The 17720-nt window shown below is 39.9% G+C and overlaps 1 protein-coding gene across 1 annotated transcript in view; it reads left to right on the forward strand.

Moving 5' to 3' along the window:
* MOGAT1 (monoacylglycerol O-acyltransferase 1) overlaps positions 1-6896 on the forward strand; it is a 28339-nt gene extending 21443 nt beyond the window's left edge. Inside the window, exon 6 of the mRNA XM_061205356.1 lies at positions 6643-6896. Within this exon, the coding sequence (XP_061061339.1) occupies positions 6643-6797 (155 nt within the window). The 3' untranslated portion in view covers positions 6798-6896. The remainder of the gene's footprint in view (positions 1-6642) is intronic.
* Positions 6897-17720: the final 10824 nt, after the last annotated feature.

Consider the following 17720-nt stretch of genomic DNA (forward strand, 5'->3'; position numbering starts at 1 on the left):
CTCCCCCTGTCCTTTGCCCTTTGGTAACCATAAGTCTGTGGGTCTATTTCTGTTTTGTAAATAAGTTCATTTGTATCTTTTTTTTTTTTAGATTCCACATATAAGCGATATCATATGGTATTTGTCTGTCTCTGTCTGGCTTACCTCACTTAGTATGATCATCTCTAGGTCCTTCCGTGTTTATAGCTCTGGTTTTTACTTAATGCCTGTCAAGCGTGCATCTCTTAAAGACTCAGAACAAAAGAAAATTGCTTCAGTACATCCTTCCACTTACCCCCCGAACGATTACATCAGAAACACCAATTCTAGTCTCTAGCATCCTCAGAATCCTGCTATTATGGGAAGCCTTTTAAAAACCAAGCTAAGAATATGCATGTTTCATAAAGACTCAGCTGCGTGCTCTTAGGGTGGTCAGGTGGGAGTCAGATGACTGAGGGCAGCCTGGTTTGTGTGAACCGGACCCTCAGACAATGTGTATTTATAGACTTTTATTTACTTGGAGAAACACAAGTTAGGGATAAGTTATTTACAGTTCCATAAACAAAAGCAAAAGCTATGTATCATTCATGTGCGCCAGAGAATAAAACACAACATGGTATTGAAACCATGATCTAAGTTGCTATGCTCATTTCTATTTTAAATCAGTGCACTTCAAACCCAGAGCTGTTTCTCTGCTGACTCCCTGACACACCCCAAGCAGAATTCAGGCAGCGTCCAGAGTGGCAAGTTATTTTGGGGCCCTTCTGCTCCCCCTTCTACTTAATTAAGAGTTTGTTAACTCTACCTTGCATCACAAGAACTCATTAAATATTAGCTGAATTCACCCTAAATCGTTACTGCATCTATAATCCTCTCACTCCCAGGTGTCCAGAGATGCTCTGATTCTCCATCCTGTAAATAGTTTTTCCCCATATCGCTCAGACCCCACTTCATCAGCAACTTCAATCAGAGCATTCATTTTTTTAAAAATAGATTTATTTATTTTATTTATTTATTTTTGGGTGCGTTGGGTCTCTGTTGCTGCGCGTGGGCTTTCTCTAGTTGCGGCGAGCGGGAGCTACTCTTCATTGCGGTGCGCGGGCTTCTCATTGCGGTGGCTTCTCTTGTTGCAGAGCACGGGCTCTAGGCGCATGGGCTTCAGTAGTTGTGGTGCATGGGCTTCAGTAGTTGTGGTGCATGGGCTTAGTTGCTCCGCGGCACGTGGGATCTTCCCGGACCAGGGATCAAACCCGTGTCCCCTGCCTTGGCAGGCAGATTCTTAACCACTGCGCCACCAGGGAAGTCCCTAGAGCATTCATTGTAGTGTGAGCAAGATTCACTAAGATTCACTAGGACTGTAACGGTTTTGTCTGTTAATGTCCTATTAGTTAAAATCCCTTTAAAAATGTGCTCTGGCTAATTCTAAGGTGCCATCATCAGTCTCTGCATATTCCTTACACCAGACTTTGCTAAACCATCAGGTTTCTCTCCATCCTCCATCAAAACCTTCTTTCCTCTTTCCTGAGGGTCATTCTCAATGGACATAATTTATAAAGAAGCTACCATATATTTTCTTTATGTGTCACAAATAGTATGTCATTTATATATTTTATCCGGGTTATTATCAGTTTATCCAAGTACAATAAAATGTTCACATAGATTATATTTTATTACATAATAATGGAGAGAAACTGATTTCAATGTCACATCCATCATGACAACTGGGAGAGAAAAAGGAAATGAGTTTAGACTTAAGAACAGTGTGTAAAGAGTCGCAGTTCCTTGCAAGACTGTTGCAAGGAACTAACTAAAGACTAATTTGTTGATTCACAAATGTGTCTTGAGCTCCTACCCTGTGGGCACTGAGAATATAGCAGAGAACAAATAAGGCAAAATCCCTGCCCTCCTGGAGGTCTGTGATGCAGAAACAAACAAAAAAAAGCAACATTCTTGCAAGGAACTGTGACTCTTTACACACTGTTCTTAAAGTCTAGTCTTTAGTTAGGCCTGTCTGATTATAATTGTTAAGTTTTCAGAAATAGAACAAGTACATATTAAAATTTTTTAAGATCAATTTACTATTAAGTTCAAGTCATAGAGCCAGTACAGGTGGTATGACAGAAAGTTGTTTGGGTAAGAAAGTAAAATACAAGGGAAACTTGCTATTTAAAAGAGGAAATTTCATGTGTCCTAGTATGTGTTGGATTTAAGTTTTAAAATGTCATGTTGAAAAATTTCAAATGTTCAGAAAAGTCTCATGAGTAGTAAAACGAACTCCTGTGTGCCTTTCTCCTAGACTCACCGGTTAACATTCTTTGCTACGGTTTTTCTCTCTCTCTAATGGTATCACAAATACACCTTTTACTATTGTTATTGCTGAACTGTTTAAGTGCAAACAACATGACCATTTGTTCCTAATTACTTTTATGTCTATCTCTTAAGAACGAGATTATTCTCTTTTATAATGTCAGTAAATTCAGGAAATAGAACATCGATTAAATGCTATTAACTAGTGTACATGCCATACTCAAATTTCATCAGTTGCCACAATAACATTCTTTTTAGCTATGGGTTTTGGTGGGGGGCAGTTTCTTTTCCCATAGCAGGATCATACATTGCATTTAATTTTCACTTTCTTTAGCCTACTTTAAGCTGGAATAGGTTGTCAACTTTTGTCTTTATAGCATGAGCAGTTTTAAGGCTGATAACATGATCGAATCAATGATGTCTACAACTTACTCTCAAATGGTTCTACAAAAGTAAAAATAATAATACATGTGTATATCCATATACATATTGTGTGTGTGTGTGCACAAAATGTTTAAAACTGGTGAGTCTAGAGGAAGAGCATGCAAGTGCTTATTGTATTATTTTTTTCTATAGGTTTGAATTTTTTTTTTTTTTGATAAAAAAGTTAAGGAAGGGAATGTACCTTATTTAAATAAAACTGGTTTGGAACCACTTGAGGACAAAAGTAGTCCATTTTGTTTCAAGTCATTATTCTATCCTAATGGGAAAAAAAGCAGGCTAATGGATATTCTGAAATAGAAAGGAAGGAAGGGGAACCTAATTTAAATTTTAATTGTAAAGTAGGGATTAAAGGAGGTAATAATAAACGAATTAGTATGGTACCCAGTACAATGTATTAAGTGCTCAGTTAATGTTCATGAGTGTGTGTGTGTGCATACGTATACACACTTATATACACACATACTTACATTGGGCGTCTTCTGAGACTGCATCGTAAGCCAGAGGTTTACTTGAACCCAGGTTTTGACTCTTCCCAGTCCCACTCTGCCCAGCTCTCTGCCTGGTCTCTCTCTTGTGTATGGCTACGTAGCATCTAAAGAAAGAGTAATTCCTATGTCAGACCATTAGAGAGAGAAAACTATGCAGAATTTTCACAATTACAGAGAAATAGAACAAAGACTCCTTATTGTGAAAGATCTACTCTTTGCCTCAATGAGAAGAAAATAACTCCCATCTCCAAGCTCTTCTCCAGCTGCAAATACAATAGCTTGTGAAGCTGCTTATTCTTCATCTAGGTAAATACAACACAGCATCACAGAAATTAGAGCAAGACTGCTGTGTAAGGCAATAAAGACATAACTAATCCTGAATTGTTGGATGGAATTGAAAAGGGAACAAAGGAGCATGCCAGCTATAAAAAGCACCGAAACATAAACAAGAGCTAAGATTCCTGACTCTGCCATAAGTAGATGTTAGCCGATTTTTCCAGGGCAAGGAGTTCTACCTCCAGAGCAGCCTGATGCAGCTGGTTTTTCCTTTGTGTTATATAAAAAGGGAGTCAGGCAGCAGTCTGCAACTAACCCAGTCTTATGTGGAAAACAGCTTTCTTCTCCTTGATAGTAAAAATCTCCTTTTTGTGGAGAGAGGGAACTCTGGTCTTCTAGGGCTCTGGGGACCCTTCTCAGATTTGCAAGTTTTTGTTTTGTTACCTCTGTCTGTATCCCTAAAAAGTAATTGAGAAAGGTTCTTACTCTCTAATCCAATTTTGGGTTAGTTTAGTAATGAGGGGCAGAAGTGCTGGGTTTAAATCTTCATTTCCTTTGGTTTTTGTTTGTTTGTTTTTGTGTATGTATATGTATAGTTTAGAAACTTTCAGCATCTCAGTTTCTCTGTGGGTAAATAAGAGAAAGACAAGTATGACTGTGTTTGTCTCACAGTTTAAAGGGAAAAATCTAATGACAATAAATTCAATATATATGAGCGTGTTTGAGCTCTCTGGAAGAACTATCTGAAATATAATAAAACCATTAATAGGAAAAGAACAGGATTGGAATTAACTGTAGGATATCTCAGGAAATAAGACTCAATTCAGGATTCACAAGCCCTAATTGAAGTAAGCTGGGAACAACACTCTTCATCTTCTTAGACCACTGTATCTCTTTATAAATCCCCCCTTCCACCCAGAATAGTTGCACTTAACCTCTCTCCTTGGGATAATTTCACTAAGAAAACAGAAACTATTTCTATAACACCACAAATTTGCTAGTAGATTTGCAGGTAGATTTCTCAATGAGCACGTAAATTTCTCAGTTTCTTTCCGCAGACAACAGCAAAGATCAGAGCTGGATGGAAGCTTCAAGGTCGCCTACTCTTTTATTCCATACATGTGAAAATTAAGGCCAGAGAAGAAGTTACTTACTAGCTCGGTGTACCTGCTGGTGAGCTAGCACTGGATCTGGTCTAGCCTGGTGCTTCTTGTGCAACACCAGCCCCCAATTCCACCCCATCATCTCAGCCTCTCCTAGTCTGTATTTCAACCACAACTGACATGGGAGTTCCCTGGCCATTCTGTGGTTAGGACTCAGCGCTTTCACTGCCTTGGGCCTGGGTTCAATCCCTGGTCGGGGAACTGAGATCCTGCAAGCTATGTGGCAAAAAAAAAAAAAAAAAAAAAATTCAACCACACTGACAGATAGTTATGTTAAATTACAAAGGACTGATGTCTACTATGTATGTTTGACATCCAAGTTTTCAAGGAAAACTGTATAGGAGCTTCTTGAGGCTATATATGGTTAAAAACTTAGCAATTTGAGAATACTAATGTTGTGATAAGGAGATTATATATCTATACATAGGATATATAGATTATGTGTAACATTGTATATAAATATAGATAGATATCTTCTTAGTATATATTATAATATATGTGTGTGTGTTTGTGTGTATACATTCCATTCTCTGTGCTCCCTTACCTCCCATACTATTGTCACACTTCCTTCTACTGTTATTTATCACTTCCTTCTTTCTCTGGTTTCTTCTTAACTAATCATCTTTTGTTACTAACATGGATCGAACCTTGGATGTAGCATGGGGAGACTCCGGGTGGGCAAAGGAAGCCCTGCGAGTGCCATTCTGTTACCTACAGCCCCATTTGACCTCATGCCCAAGCTAATCAAAGGTAGTAAGCAGTTTGCAGTTCCTTGAACATCCTGTACATTTTCAACTCTTGGCATCAGTAGCAGCATCAGGCCAGCAGAGGGCGCAATGAGTAGCAGAGAAGACTGAGGACAGCAGGAGGCGGAGCCACGTATATCTAGTTTCTCGAAATCTGACACAAGTGAGATAAAAGTTATTTATTATATAAATGCCTTAAAATACATGTAGAAATTGCTAGGTTTTAAAAAAATTAATTAGTTCATTTTTAATTATACAGATAACACCAATGCCTTCTCATTGTAGAAAATTCATACAATACAGATAAAATGTAAATTCCCCCAGCTCTACCTCCCTCCCTCCAGGTAAGGGCTGTCAGGGTACCTTGTAGATTTTCTTAGTGCACTAAAAGCTTATAATGCACCTAGATATAGAAATTTTTAATAAATAGGATCATACTATGTTATTTTACAACTTTTCCCCACCTACAACATTTTAGACATCTCTGTGTGTGTACACACATATATATTTCATTTTTTAAATTGAGATATAATTGCATATAACAGCTTCAAGTGTTGATTTGATATTTGTATATATTATAAAATGATCACCACAATAAGTCACCATACACAGTTACAAAAATATTATTTAGTTTTTAAAAAAATTGCTGCCTAGGATTCCACTGAAAGAATGGTCTGTGGTTTATTTAATGTTTTTTTCTATTAAGACTTTTGGCTGGTTTTGTTTTCCACCACTACGAACAGTGGAATCCTTGTGATTATGTTTTCTAGCACAGATACTTAGCAGTGAAGATATATATTCTTTCCATTTTTTTAGGATGACATTAAACAGAGCCAGAATAGGGGACTGTTGCCTCCTGAGTTAAGATTTCCCAGACAGTGATAATAGAGCACTGTGGTCTGGCTGTCAGCTGTACCAGAGGAGCAAGCTGCTGACGTGCACACACAGCGATGTCCTCTTATCTCCCAGCTGCAGCCAGCACAGTAGTTCATTTGACTCAAAGTCAAAACCACAAGCGTCCTGACAATCCAGCGTCTGCTGAGAAGGAAGGCTCTTTATTTGCTACCAAAAGAGATGGTGTGACCACGGCAGGCAGCCAGTAAAATGAAAAAGGGATGGGAGCTGGCAGGCCTGACAGATTCTGATTGGGAGATCTTTCTAGGGCTGTCCATTAGAGGTGGTAGTTTGTGGTGGAGTGGTTTTGATTTCTTACGTATGATGTATTCTCTGTTTCTGCAGTTGGCCGTCCAATCCCTGTTCATCAGACCCTGCACCCAACCCCAGAGCAGGTTGAGGAGTTGCATCAGACCTATATGGAGGAGCTAAGGAAATTATTTGAGGAGCACAAAGGGAAGTACGGTATTCCAGAAAATGAAACTCTCATTTTTAGATAACTGTCCTCTTAGAAGGCATGCAAGAGGGCGAGAGAATATCCCATTGAAAAAACAAATATTTTAAATAAATTAAATTTTTTCTTTGATGAAGGAATCAAATTTGCAACTGAGAAGTATTATGTATGGTGACAGAAGTTGATGTTTATCTATGGTAACTAAAAATCCAGTGGGTGACTATAGGGTAAGGTTGGAGATGATTATCAGCCTTTTAATCGTCTTCCTCATTTAGGAAGGTAAAAATTATTTTACAAGTTAAGAAAAGGTTTAGAATTATTCACGTGCGGGACTTCCCTGGTGGCGCATTGGTTAGGGATCCACCTGTCAATGCAGGGGACTCGAGTACCAGCCCTGGTCTGGGAAGATCCCCCATGCCGCAGAGCAACTAAACCCGTGCGCCACAACTACTGAGCCTGTGCTCTAGAGCCCACGAGCCACAACTATTGAGCCCGCGAGCCACAACTACTAAAGCCTGCGCGCCTAGAGCCCATGCTCCGCAACAAGAGAAGCCACTGCAATGAGAAGCCCACGCACCACAGCAAAGAGTAGCCCCTGCTCGCCACAACTAGAGAAAGCCTGTGGGCAGCAATGAAGACCCAACGCAGCCAAAAAAAACCCAAAAATTATTCATGTGCTTAAAAAAAATGACAGCTTCAAAAAAAATAATTAGACCCCTTTACTAAATATTACAATAACTTAATGTGGCGTTTTCACTGAATGTGACAGCTGTTGTTCAGCACAGCTGGAACATTTACAAGACAGTGTGTAAAATAATTTGCCACGTAGAACTGGAGGACATCATTTTTTTTTCTGCTTGAACAGACCATTTATTAGTGAATAATGTTACTTTTAAGACTTAGATAATTTGATCCTTTAGGTCATATCAACCAACGCCTTTTTATACAATATTGCAGAATTTTAATGCCATTTTGGAAACAGGATGAATCTACCATGTGGAAACCCATGTGGATGAGAGCATGTCTTCTCTTTTCTAATTATGCTTAGAAATATTCATTGTTGCCATTTGCTTAGAAATATGTTCATTTGCTACAGGTAAGGAGGTCTTTTGGAAGACATGCTTTGGACGGGTTTTAAGACATTGAAATTCCAAAAGGTTTTCACAGTAAAAGGAGGGGTTTTAATTGTCTTCCAATATGGCCTCTTCGAGTAAGATGAGCTCTGAGAGACAGCGCCCTCTCTGGTGAGATGGGACCAGTTCACCGTTGACTCGGGTTATATGATTCTCCCTAAACCAGAATGTCAGGTCCGAGAGAGCGGGGTCATTGTCCTTCCTGTTCGTGGATGTCTCCTTAGCGCCTGGGTCAGCTCATGATACATAGTAGGCACGAAATAAGTACTTGTTGAGTGGGTGCATGAAATAAGTACTTGTTGAATGGGTGCATGAAATAAGTGCTTGTTGAATGGGTGCATGAAATAAGTACTTGTTGAATGGGTGCATGAAATAAGTACTTGTTGAATGGGTGTATCTCTAGGTGAACACACAAACCTTGCCATAGGTAAAGAATTTTTTAAAGTCGTACCATAGCATGAAACCTATTCTAAGAAAAGACGTACTTTCCGAAGGAGATAATTTATGTCTGATTGTCCCGTGCCAGTAATTGACAGTATTACTGGCTGGTTTGTAAGGAGCAAGTTGAGGAGGTTTCTGAGAATTAGTCACTAAGCATTAAGTAATTATCCAATAAGTAAGAAGAATATCTAGTTTCCAGGTGATCTCCACTGCCACATGTCTTTCTATATGTCCTCCATGCTCAGTATTTGGGGGCAACTTTATTGAGTTGTTCTAACTTATTGTTAATACGTGTTAAAACCCCAAATTTTTAAAACATCAGGCCCTGGGCTAGAGCCTGGATTGGGTGTAGCAACAGCAAAACACAATCATGCTGGGTAATGCCGTGAGTAGAAAAGCATTTCACACACAAAAAAGGGAACCTTCTCAATTGTTCTATAGAAGACTTTTAGGCCAGCATCCCTTTGGCTTCATATGGTTGAGCAGTCCAGGAGGCCACTGACCCAAGGCCTTAAAATTAGATCAGTTTTTTTGTCAAAGCAAGGAATAGGGCACATCCTATTTTATTCTCTCTCTCTCTTTTTTTTTTCTGGCCTCTCCCTGTGGCTTGTGGGATCTTAGCTCCCCGACCAGGGATTGAACCTGGCCTCTGGCAGTGAAAGCGCCAAGTCCTAACCGCTGGACCTCCAGGGAATTCCCAGGACACATCTTATTTTAATAGATGTGGATAATTTGACGATAAATCCTTTTTGGTATTACTCAATACCAAACAAATGGAAAAGGAGCACCATTTACATAAAACTATGCCCTAGCTGGTCAGGGGTAAGTCTTTCTGAGCAGAGCTGTGAGGCCCAAGTAACCACAACAACTAAAGGCCTTTAAGTATTATAAAATCCATGAACTTCATTCCTTTGGAGAAGTTTATGAAAATCTCATGACACAGTCTTTTGCGAACTCACAGGGTATGAATTTTAATCTCACACTCAGTAGTGAGGGGGCCAAGATGACCACCAACCTCCACTGGATTGTCTAGTAAGCAGTTAAAGCCCATGTGTGGAAAGCAGAGGCCCTGAAAAATAGGAAAAGTTCTGCTCTGATGAATTTATTTAGAATTATGCCATTTAAAAAATCTAGACATCAGCAACTTTAATTTTGGCATACATAAAATCTTATTTTTAGGTACGTATTAGGGAGTTGATCTCCAGAGTCTTAATCCAGCAAAGCCAGAAGTCCTTTCATAAACTCAAAGCATAGTTGTAAGTTCCATACAGTCCTACAGACTGCAAATGAATATATATATATTTTAAAAATAAATTTATTTATTTATTTATTTTTGGCTGTGTTGTGTCCTTGCTGCTGCGCAGGCTTTCTCTAGTTGCGGTGAGCGGGGGCTACTCTTTGTTGCGGTGCGCGGGCTTCTCATTGCAGTGGCTTCTCTTGTTGCGGCGCACGAGCTCTAGGTGCGTGGGCTCAGTAGTTGTGGCTCGCGGGCGCTAGAGCGCAGGCTCAGTAGTCTTGGCTCCCGGGCTTAGTTGCTCCGCGGCATGTGGGATCTTCCCGGGCCAGGGCTCGAACCCGTGTTCCCTGCATTGGCAGGCGGATTCTTAACCACTGCGCCACCAGGGAAGCCCGCAAATGAATATTTTGATAGGAATTTTTGCTACAACACAAACGTGAGCCATATATTGTATTCACTAGTATGGTTGGATGGAGATCTCCTCAACTTTAAAGCTTCTCATCTAATATATAATTGCATGTAAAATTTAAACAGCAAAACAAAATAACAAGAACAACAACAACAACAAAAATAACCCCAGAACACCGGAAGAGAAACTGGGCATATTGCCTTAAGAAAATGTGCATTTATGCTATTTGATTTGGACATTTCTTTCTCCTGTTTCCTTTGCACACCAGGTGCAGGCTGAGTCATTTCCTTTGTCTTGCAGCTAGAAGTATTGAAATTGTCCCCACCCAGCTAGGTCTATGACGTTCACATTGAAGTTTGCAGCTTTGGTGCTTATGAAAGCCAGCCAGTTTTGCTCTGTCTCAAGGGGAACCAGGGCAAGGGATGCTGCGTGATTTATGCAAACCCTTCACCATGACTGTGAAAACAGTCAAAGTCTGTATAAATCAGGGGTGATGAGTGAGCCTTTATTATTTGTGTAGGGTTAAAAGTAAAATCCCTACTTCCAGTAGAAGGTACATTTCTGTCAAGGGAAGCACAGGAGGTGGAATCTAGATTCAGTGCCCTTACTTCTGTAACTTTGCGTCTCTTCCAAACTACCTCACTGGTGCAGATTGCCAAATTTGTGATAAATCTGAAAACATGTTTGTGGTGCATTATCTTTGTCTTCTTTTCCTCTGAAACAGGAGAAAATGTTGATGGGATCTGTCGGTTGGTTGGTTTTTTCCAGTAGCCCAAGTTTGCTAGTTCTCATATATATATGTATTTTTTCTAAGCTAGGTGATAAAATGTCTATTTGTGGGGCTGGGAAAGTTCCTTCTAGTAGAATTTGTATATCTTTTTAAAGGAGAAAAACAAGGCAGTGTCGAAATAACCAAGTAGTTGCTCCTGTTTCTCTAGGATGGTGAACACAGAAGCAGTTCTTTAAACTTAAAACAAAGGGATTTCTCTAATGCCTTGTATTGGGTTGACCAAAAAGTTTGTTCCAGATTTCAGTGTTACGAAACCCCGAACGAACTTTTTGGCCAACCCAATATTTTAGTTATTTTAATTAATCCTTCCCAAACACCATCAGCTTAGTGCCTTAATATCTTGTATGAGAAGAAGAAATTTTATCTCAATCCATAGATAACCCATGGGGTGATGAGTTCCTCGGTGGCAGAATCTGTGCCTTGCGTGTGTTTCGATCCTGGCCCAAAGAGAGCAGACTTCTGCCATCTCTCCGTGAATGCTTGAGGCATTGACCTGGAAGTTTGATGGATGGTGCCGTGGAAGCCCAGTTTTAGAGCTAGAAGGGACGTCATAGTCTGTCAGTTATTCCTTCTGCAGATGAAGCAGTTGAACCCCAGTGAGGTTTAATACGCATTGGAACTGACCCCATGTTCTAGATTGAACAGGAGGTACTGCTATTCTATGACTGTTGATTAATAAACCCAGGAATCCTCCTATAAAGCAAAAGCGTCAAAGAAGTAGAGTACGATTAAAAATACACTTAAGGCAAGGAATTTAACAACTCTGCAGCAAGCTCTGTCTTACTGGTATTAAGAACATTTTTCTTTCTTGAGATCAGTACACCGCATTGTTGACTTTTCCTTTTTGCAAGAGCTATTTTGGTGATGTGTCCTGGGCAAAGCCCAAGTTTCCAACAGCAGGCTTAGCCACTGGAGCCTTACGTGTTGGAGCGGCAGGATGGGGCAAGCTGCCTCAGGCCCAGGATGGGTGACAGAGCCTGCAAACATCTTCCCTCTCAGCTGTGTTGTGATCGTTAATGCAGCCAAAGCAACCCCACTACTCAGACAGGGGTGCAAGCAGAGCTGTCACCTCACAGTCATCTCCAAGCCCCAGTCCATTTGGGCTTCAGCCTCCTCCAGCTGGCTTGTCACAGCTGCTTTTTTTTTTTTTTTAAATAGCTCTTAGATTCTGGTTAAGAATTATCTTAGGCTCTCTTGAGAATAAAGATAAATCTGACCTTCCTTGTATTCCCAAAGGAATCGGGAATTGGCGTGATTCTCTCCTATTCCATTTCCAAACCAACTTGGAGCTTAAGGTCTTGCTGGTTGGATTTCAATCCCTCTTTTATGGAGATGCAGTCATGTTGAGACAACCAGAGAAAGTAACTATCCCATTCTTTTCTGCTCCCCAGGCTTCTGTGTTCAAATCATCCTTTAGCCTCTGGCCTTCCACTAATTGGCTGTGTGACCTGGGCTCAGTGGCTTCCTATGTTAATAGAGTTAGGAGTGAATGATCTCCGAGGTTCCTTCTGGCTCTATCTCTGTGGTCTCTCCCTGGCCTTTTTTCTGTCATTGTGATGACATCTAGTTGGAGATGCAGATTTATGTGATGACTTTTCCTTTTCCTGTACCATCCTTATTTGATTGTGTTCCTCCAAGACATGCAGTGAGTTCAAACGATTGTCTCACTTTCTTGTTATTTATAAAACACAGATTGCTACTGAAATTTCTTCACAGTGACCTTTCATCATGGTGTTTTTAAGAAATAATTTAAATCTCTAAGTAAAAATCAGAGAAATTTATCTATGAGGCTTCCTCCTTTATATCATTCAAAACTAGGGCATAACAGTTTATTACTTGTTAAACTCTTTATAGGAGATGGTGAATTTTTATATTTTCTTTATTGGGTGTGTGGCTGTGTGCTTTTTAAAAGCTCTCGGTTTGTAAAGTTTTGACCAATAAATGTGTTTTCTGCCCAAGTTATAATTGTGTGGGTGTGGTGTTTCACTTGGATGGAATGCTTTTCCTTTTCTCACACCTTGACAAGGCTGAATGAACTTGGACTTGGGGATGAATACAAGCAAGGGAATTGCAGTGAAAAGGTGAGCATTGCAAATTCTCCTACCGAAGAGTCAGTCCTTTAAATTCACTTGATGGGATAAAAGACAAAACAGAAAGCAGGGGCAGGGCTAACGAAAAAGTGCAGGTGTGCAGGGTGAAGCAAGAGCAGAGGACAGTGAGAGGAAACAAGTCAGGAAATTGCTGTGGTCTCATGTGGTTGGAATAAGTGTGAAACCTCTCAGATCCAGAAATATTAAAAAACTGGTCAAAAAATTTACAGGTTCTCAGTCAAGTGAATCACTGCTAGTGGGTACTGGGTTTCTTTTTGGATGATGAAAGTGTTCTAAAATTAGATTGTGGTGATGGTTGCACAACTCTGTGAATATTCTAAAAACCCCTAAACTCTACACTTTAAATGGGTGAATTTTATGGCATGTGAATCATGTCTCAATAAAGACATGTTATAAACTCAAGTCAATCAGACACTTGCCAAAATAAAGGAAGAAGTTTAAAAATTCTTTTGTTTAATGTGTCAAAAATGAAATGGCCTCCCTTTGATGCCAGCACTTTGAATGATAAAGTTTATACCTTGATTTTTGAGACCTGTTGGTGTTTCTGCTGTTCCTTTTCAAAATAGGTGTTTTCAGTACTCTTTTAAAGTATTTTATTGGATAAAGAACACGCTGTTTTATTATGGTGTAAAATACTGTTTGACTTTCATTTTTCCCAGTATTTTATTAATACTGTAGCTGAAGACTAAGTACATATTATCATGTAAAGATAACAATCAGTATTTATTGACCACCTACAATGTGCCAGATTCAGGGCTAAGTACTTTACGTTATGGCATTTAGCTCTTAAAATAGCCCTATGGATTGGTACTATTTTTATCCCATAGGAAACTGGGGCTCAGAGCAGCTAAGAGCTCTAGTGGAAGCAACCCTGATGGCAGGTGGTGGAGCTCAGACATTTTGCGAGGTCCTCTGGCCAGGGCCAGTGCTTTGGGTGTAGGGCTCAGGAGCCCTGGGGTGTGTGCCGTCTCTTTCAGTAACTGGCTGCGTGACTCTGGGTAAGTGACCTTGTATTCTTTACCTATCAAATGAGAAGGTGGGACATGATTGTGAAGATTCCTTATAGGTCCACCTAGACGTGATTCTATTCTAAAACCGTCTACATTTCCAAACCACTCCCCAAACCCAGTGGGTGTGGCAGCCATTCTCAGCGCTGACAACAACTCTGGGGACCCATTGTGAGATGGAAAAATGTTGTGTTTCCATTAGAAGGACAGAGTGAGGAAGTTTCATCAGTGGACTAATATTTGTTGTCAAAGTTTAAAATGTGATATGAAGAATACTTGTTTAATTAAAAGTCTTGATTTTGGGGGGAAACTGTTACTACATAGAGCATTAGCGGGGGAAAGATCATTTTTTCAAACTGTATCGTATTTTATTATTTTTTTAAATTGAAGTATAGTTGATTTATAGTATGTTAGTTTCAGGTGTACAGCAAAGTGATTCAGTCATATATATATTCTTTTTCAGATTCTTTCCCCTTATAGGTTATTACAAACTACTGAGTATAGTTCCCTGTGCTATACAGTAGGTCCTTGTTGGTTATCTATTTTATGTGTAGTAGTATGTGTATGTTAATCCCAAACTCCTAATTTATCCCTTCCCCCCCTTCCAAACTGTATTTTAAAATTCATTTTCTTTTTTTTTTTTTTTAACATCTTTATTGGAGTATAATTGCTTTACAATGGTGTGTTGCTTTCTGCTTTATAACAAAGTGAATCAGTTATACATACACATATGTTCCCATATCTCTTCCCTCTTGCATCTCCCTCCCTCCCGCCCTCCCTATCCCACCCCTCTAGGTGGTCACAAAACACAGAGTTGATCTCCCTGTGCTATGCGGTTGCTTCCCACTAGCTATCTATTTTACTTTTGGTAGTGTATATATGTCCATGCCACTCTCTCTCTTTGTCACATCTTACCCTTCCCCCTCCCCATATCCTCAAGTCCATTCTCTAGGAGGTCTGTGTCTTTATTCCCATCTTGCCACTAGGTTCTTCATGACCTTTTTTTTTTTTTTCCTTAGATTCCATATATATGTGTTAGCATACTGTACTTGTTTTTCTCTTTCTGACTTACTTCACTTATCACATGTGTGTATGTATATGTGTGTTCCTAAGTACCTTTTAAAATTTTTCTCCATACAATTGCCACATGTTCCACATTTAAGAAGAAATGTCTCCTGTTTGACGTCTCCTTCCCTGTCTTCTCCAGCTCACCAACAATATCTTTAAAAATTCAAGATGGAAAGGAAGTTTGATCTTTAGTTTGACCTGATACTGGCATTTTACATGTGATGCTGAAATAAAGGAATGCTGTGATCTATCTTAGACTGGTTGACTCTATAAAAGCAGGATCACATAATTTGTAATTTCAAATTCGCTTAACTTTAAAATAACATTGAATCCATGCATATGGAATGTAAGTCATATTAAATAATTTTAGTGGGATTTGCAGAAGAGCTTATATATTATATACCTATAGATGCAGGCATTGATGTATAGCTATATATATATATTCATTACTGTTATTGAAATAATATCCAGACAAAGGAAATTTTAAATCACTCAGAAGAAAAGTAAATGTGATTCATTTGGGAACTAGCTCTACTTTTAAAGGTGGATTTGATTTATGGTATTTTGAATAATATATAGTTGATTGAACTTAGTGCGGTTATTATTACCAGTAAACATAGGAGATATGGCATAGTGATGCTACAGTGTTTCCAGAAGTTCCAACATAGTGTATTGTTTCAAACCAGGACACAAGCATATTTGCACCTGAAAAGCACTGCAGCTCCAGAGGGAGGGGTGACCTTCCCAACCAGGGAAGACCTTGATCAGACATCCCACCCACACTCCTCCCCTTTTCTATCTTCTTCTGTTATTCAGGTTTTTTTCAAAACACTGGCTTCTACTTTGTCCATAATCCAGGAAAAAGAAAAATAAGAGGAAGTGAAGGGGTAAGTTAAATTGCAAGAAGCAACCAAGAAACTTACTTTTTGCCGGAGGTCAGGTCAAGGACCATGAAAGTAGGGAAGAGTTAATAAGAAAGCAATGGGGCTGCACGAGGAGGAGGAGGTCTCATGATTCTACATTTTACGTTAAAGGACTGTTCACATTCCATTCCATGGTGTGTCCTTGTCCTGGAGGACTTTTATGTCAGTAACAGGTGACAGGAACACATCTGGTGCTGCCTGAGTGAAATGGCGTCTCAGAAATGGTGCCCCAGTGATGGAAGATCTATCTTCTTGGCCCTTTCCTGGTAATGTGAAGGAGTGATTCCTACGTTAGCAGTTCACATTTTCTTAGCTCTACCAGACCACTATGATAAGGATCTTTGCTATTTACCTGATTACTGTTATGAATCCACTATCTCTTACCTAGACGTCTGGACAGTTGAAAATCTTAGCTGAAAGTTTTTTTTTCCCCAATACTGTGCCAGGTTGACAGATGATATTAGCAACTAGCCCAAAGATCAAATAGTCAAGTGAAAACAGAAGAGTAAAATGGTGTTTAAATCTGCCTAGGCAATGTGACCATTAGAACTATGTATTTGCATGGTTCACTGTTGAGAGTTCGATGAAACAAACCATCAGGATAGTTTGGCTAAGGGTAATTTGCTGAGTTTAGATGTTTAGATGACAGAGCTTATGCAAAGCAGTGTGCCTGAGTGGTCATTTGTGGCCAGAGAAACCCCTTTTCATAAGGAACTATTGGTACTGAACTTTTGAATTGCTCTGAAGCTGTTACCACATCATTTTGGCCTGACTTTATTGCAGGTATTATTTTCCTTTCCACATCTTGATAGGCTTAGAAACTGCCCCAGGGCCATTATTTCAAAGGAGAAATTTCTCTTCCATCCTGTCTGTGATTTCTCTTTGCTCAGGGCTCTAGTTTTTGTGAAACAGAGGCATGCAGTAACTTCAATCTGACCCTCTCTCTGGGGTATATACTGTGTTTTCTGCTAATTCACTGAGTTCCATCCGGGTTGTTCCCTGCCAGAATTATTTGGCAAGAATCCGCTGAAGAATTATTTTCAGGTTTGTTTGTAGTTACTAGATTCAATCGGAATTTCCTGCATCTCCTGGCAATTCAAAGATTTTCTTGGAGGGGCCAAGGCCCGAGCTGCAAGGTGTATTTCTACGAGTAAATGCAAGAAGTCTGGGCACAGCGTGGAGGAAGATGCTTGGGGTCCGGTTCTGAACATCTTCCCAGTCAATTTGGCAATTTTGATCCAGCACTGACTCAGTGAAAAGAGCCAAGGCACAAGACATGTGTTCTGCCCTCTACGGGGCCATAATTAGAAAGGAGAGAGAGGGAAGCAGCTGTCACAAGATCAGCAGCAGCCCAGAGCTTTGGCCGTGTAGAGAGATGAGTTATGGCTGGGGGATCTGGGAGGAGTCATGGAGGGAACGGAATCTACTTGGGCTTGCAAAGCTGAGGAAGACCTAGGTGAGCACAAAGGAGAATCTCAGGCAGAGGAGTCAGGATAGGGTGGCCAGCTTGTCACAGTTTTCCTAGCACTTTCCTGGTTTTAGCAGTGAAAGCTCCCATCCTAGGAACCCCTCAATCTCAAGCAAAGTGGGATGGTCAGCCACCCTAGGCAGGAAGGCAGAGCGAGTGGCTACCTCGACCTGTAGGAGGCATGGCAGGGAGGCTTTTTTTTTTTTTTTTTTTTTTTTTTACTGTATTAGAGAGCAGCTTTTAAAACAATCTTTGGAAAATGAATAATTTCAGCTTAGCTATATAGCCTATAATACTCTGAAATTTCCCAGCTACTGGGAATTCAGTGTGAATGATGGGCTTAAGGCTCTGGAAGGTCACCATACATTTGAGTGAGATTTTG

Source organism: Eubalaena glacialis, chromosome 1 (assembly GCF_028564815.1).
Source record: "Eubalaena glacialis isolate mEubGla1 chromosome 1, mEubGla1.1.hap2.+ XY, whole genome shotgun sequence".
NCBI classification, from domain to species: Eukaryota; Metazoa; Chordata; class Mammalia; order Artiodactyla; family Balaenidae; genus Eubalaena; species Eubalaena glacialis.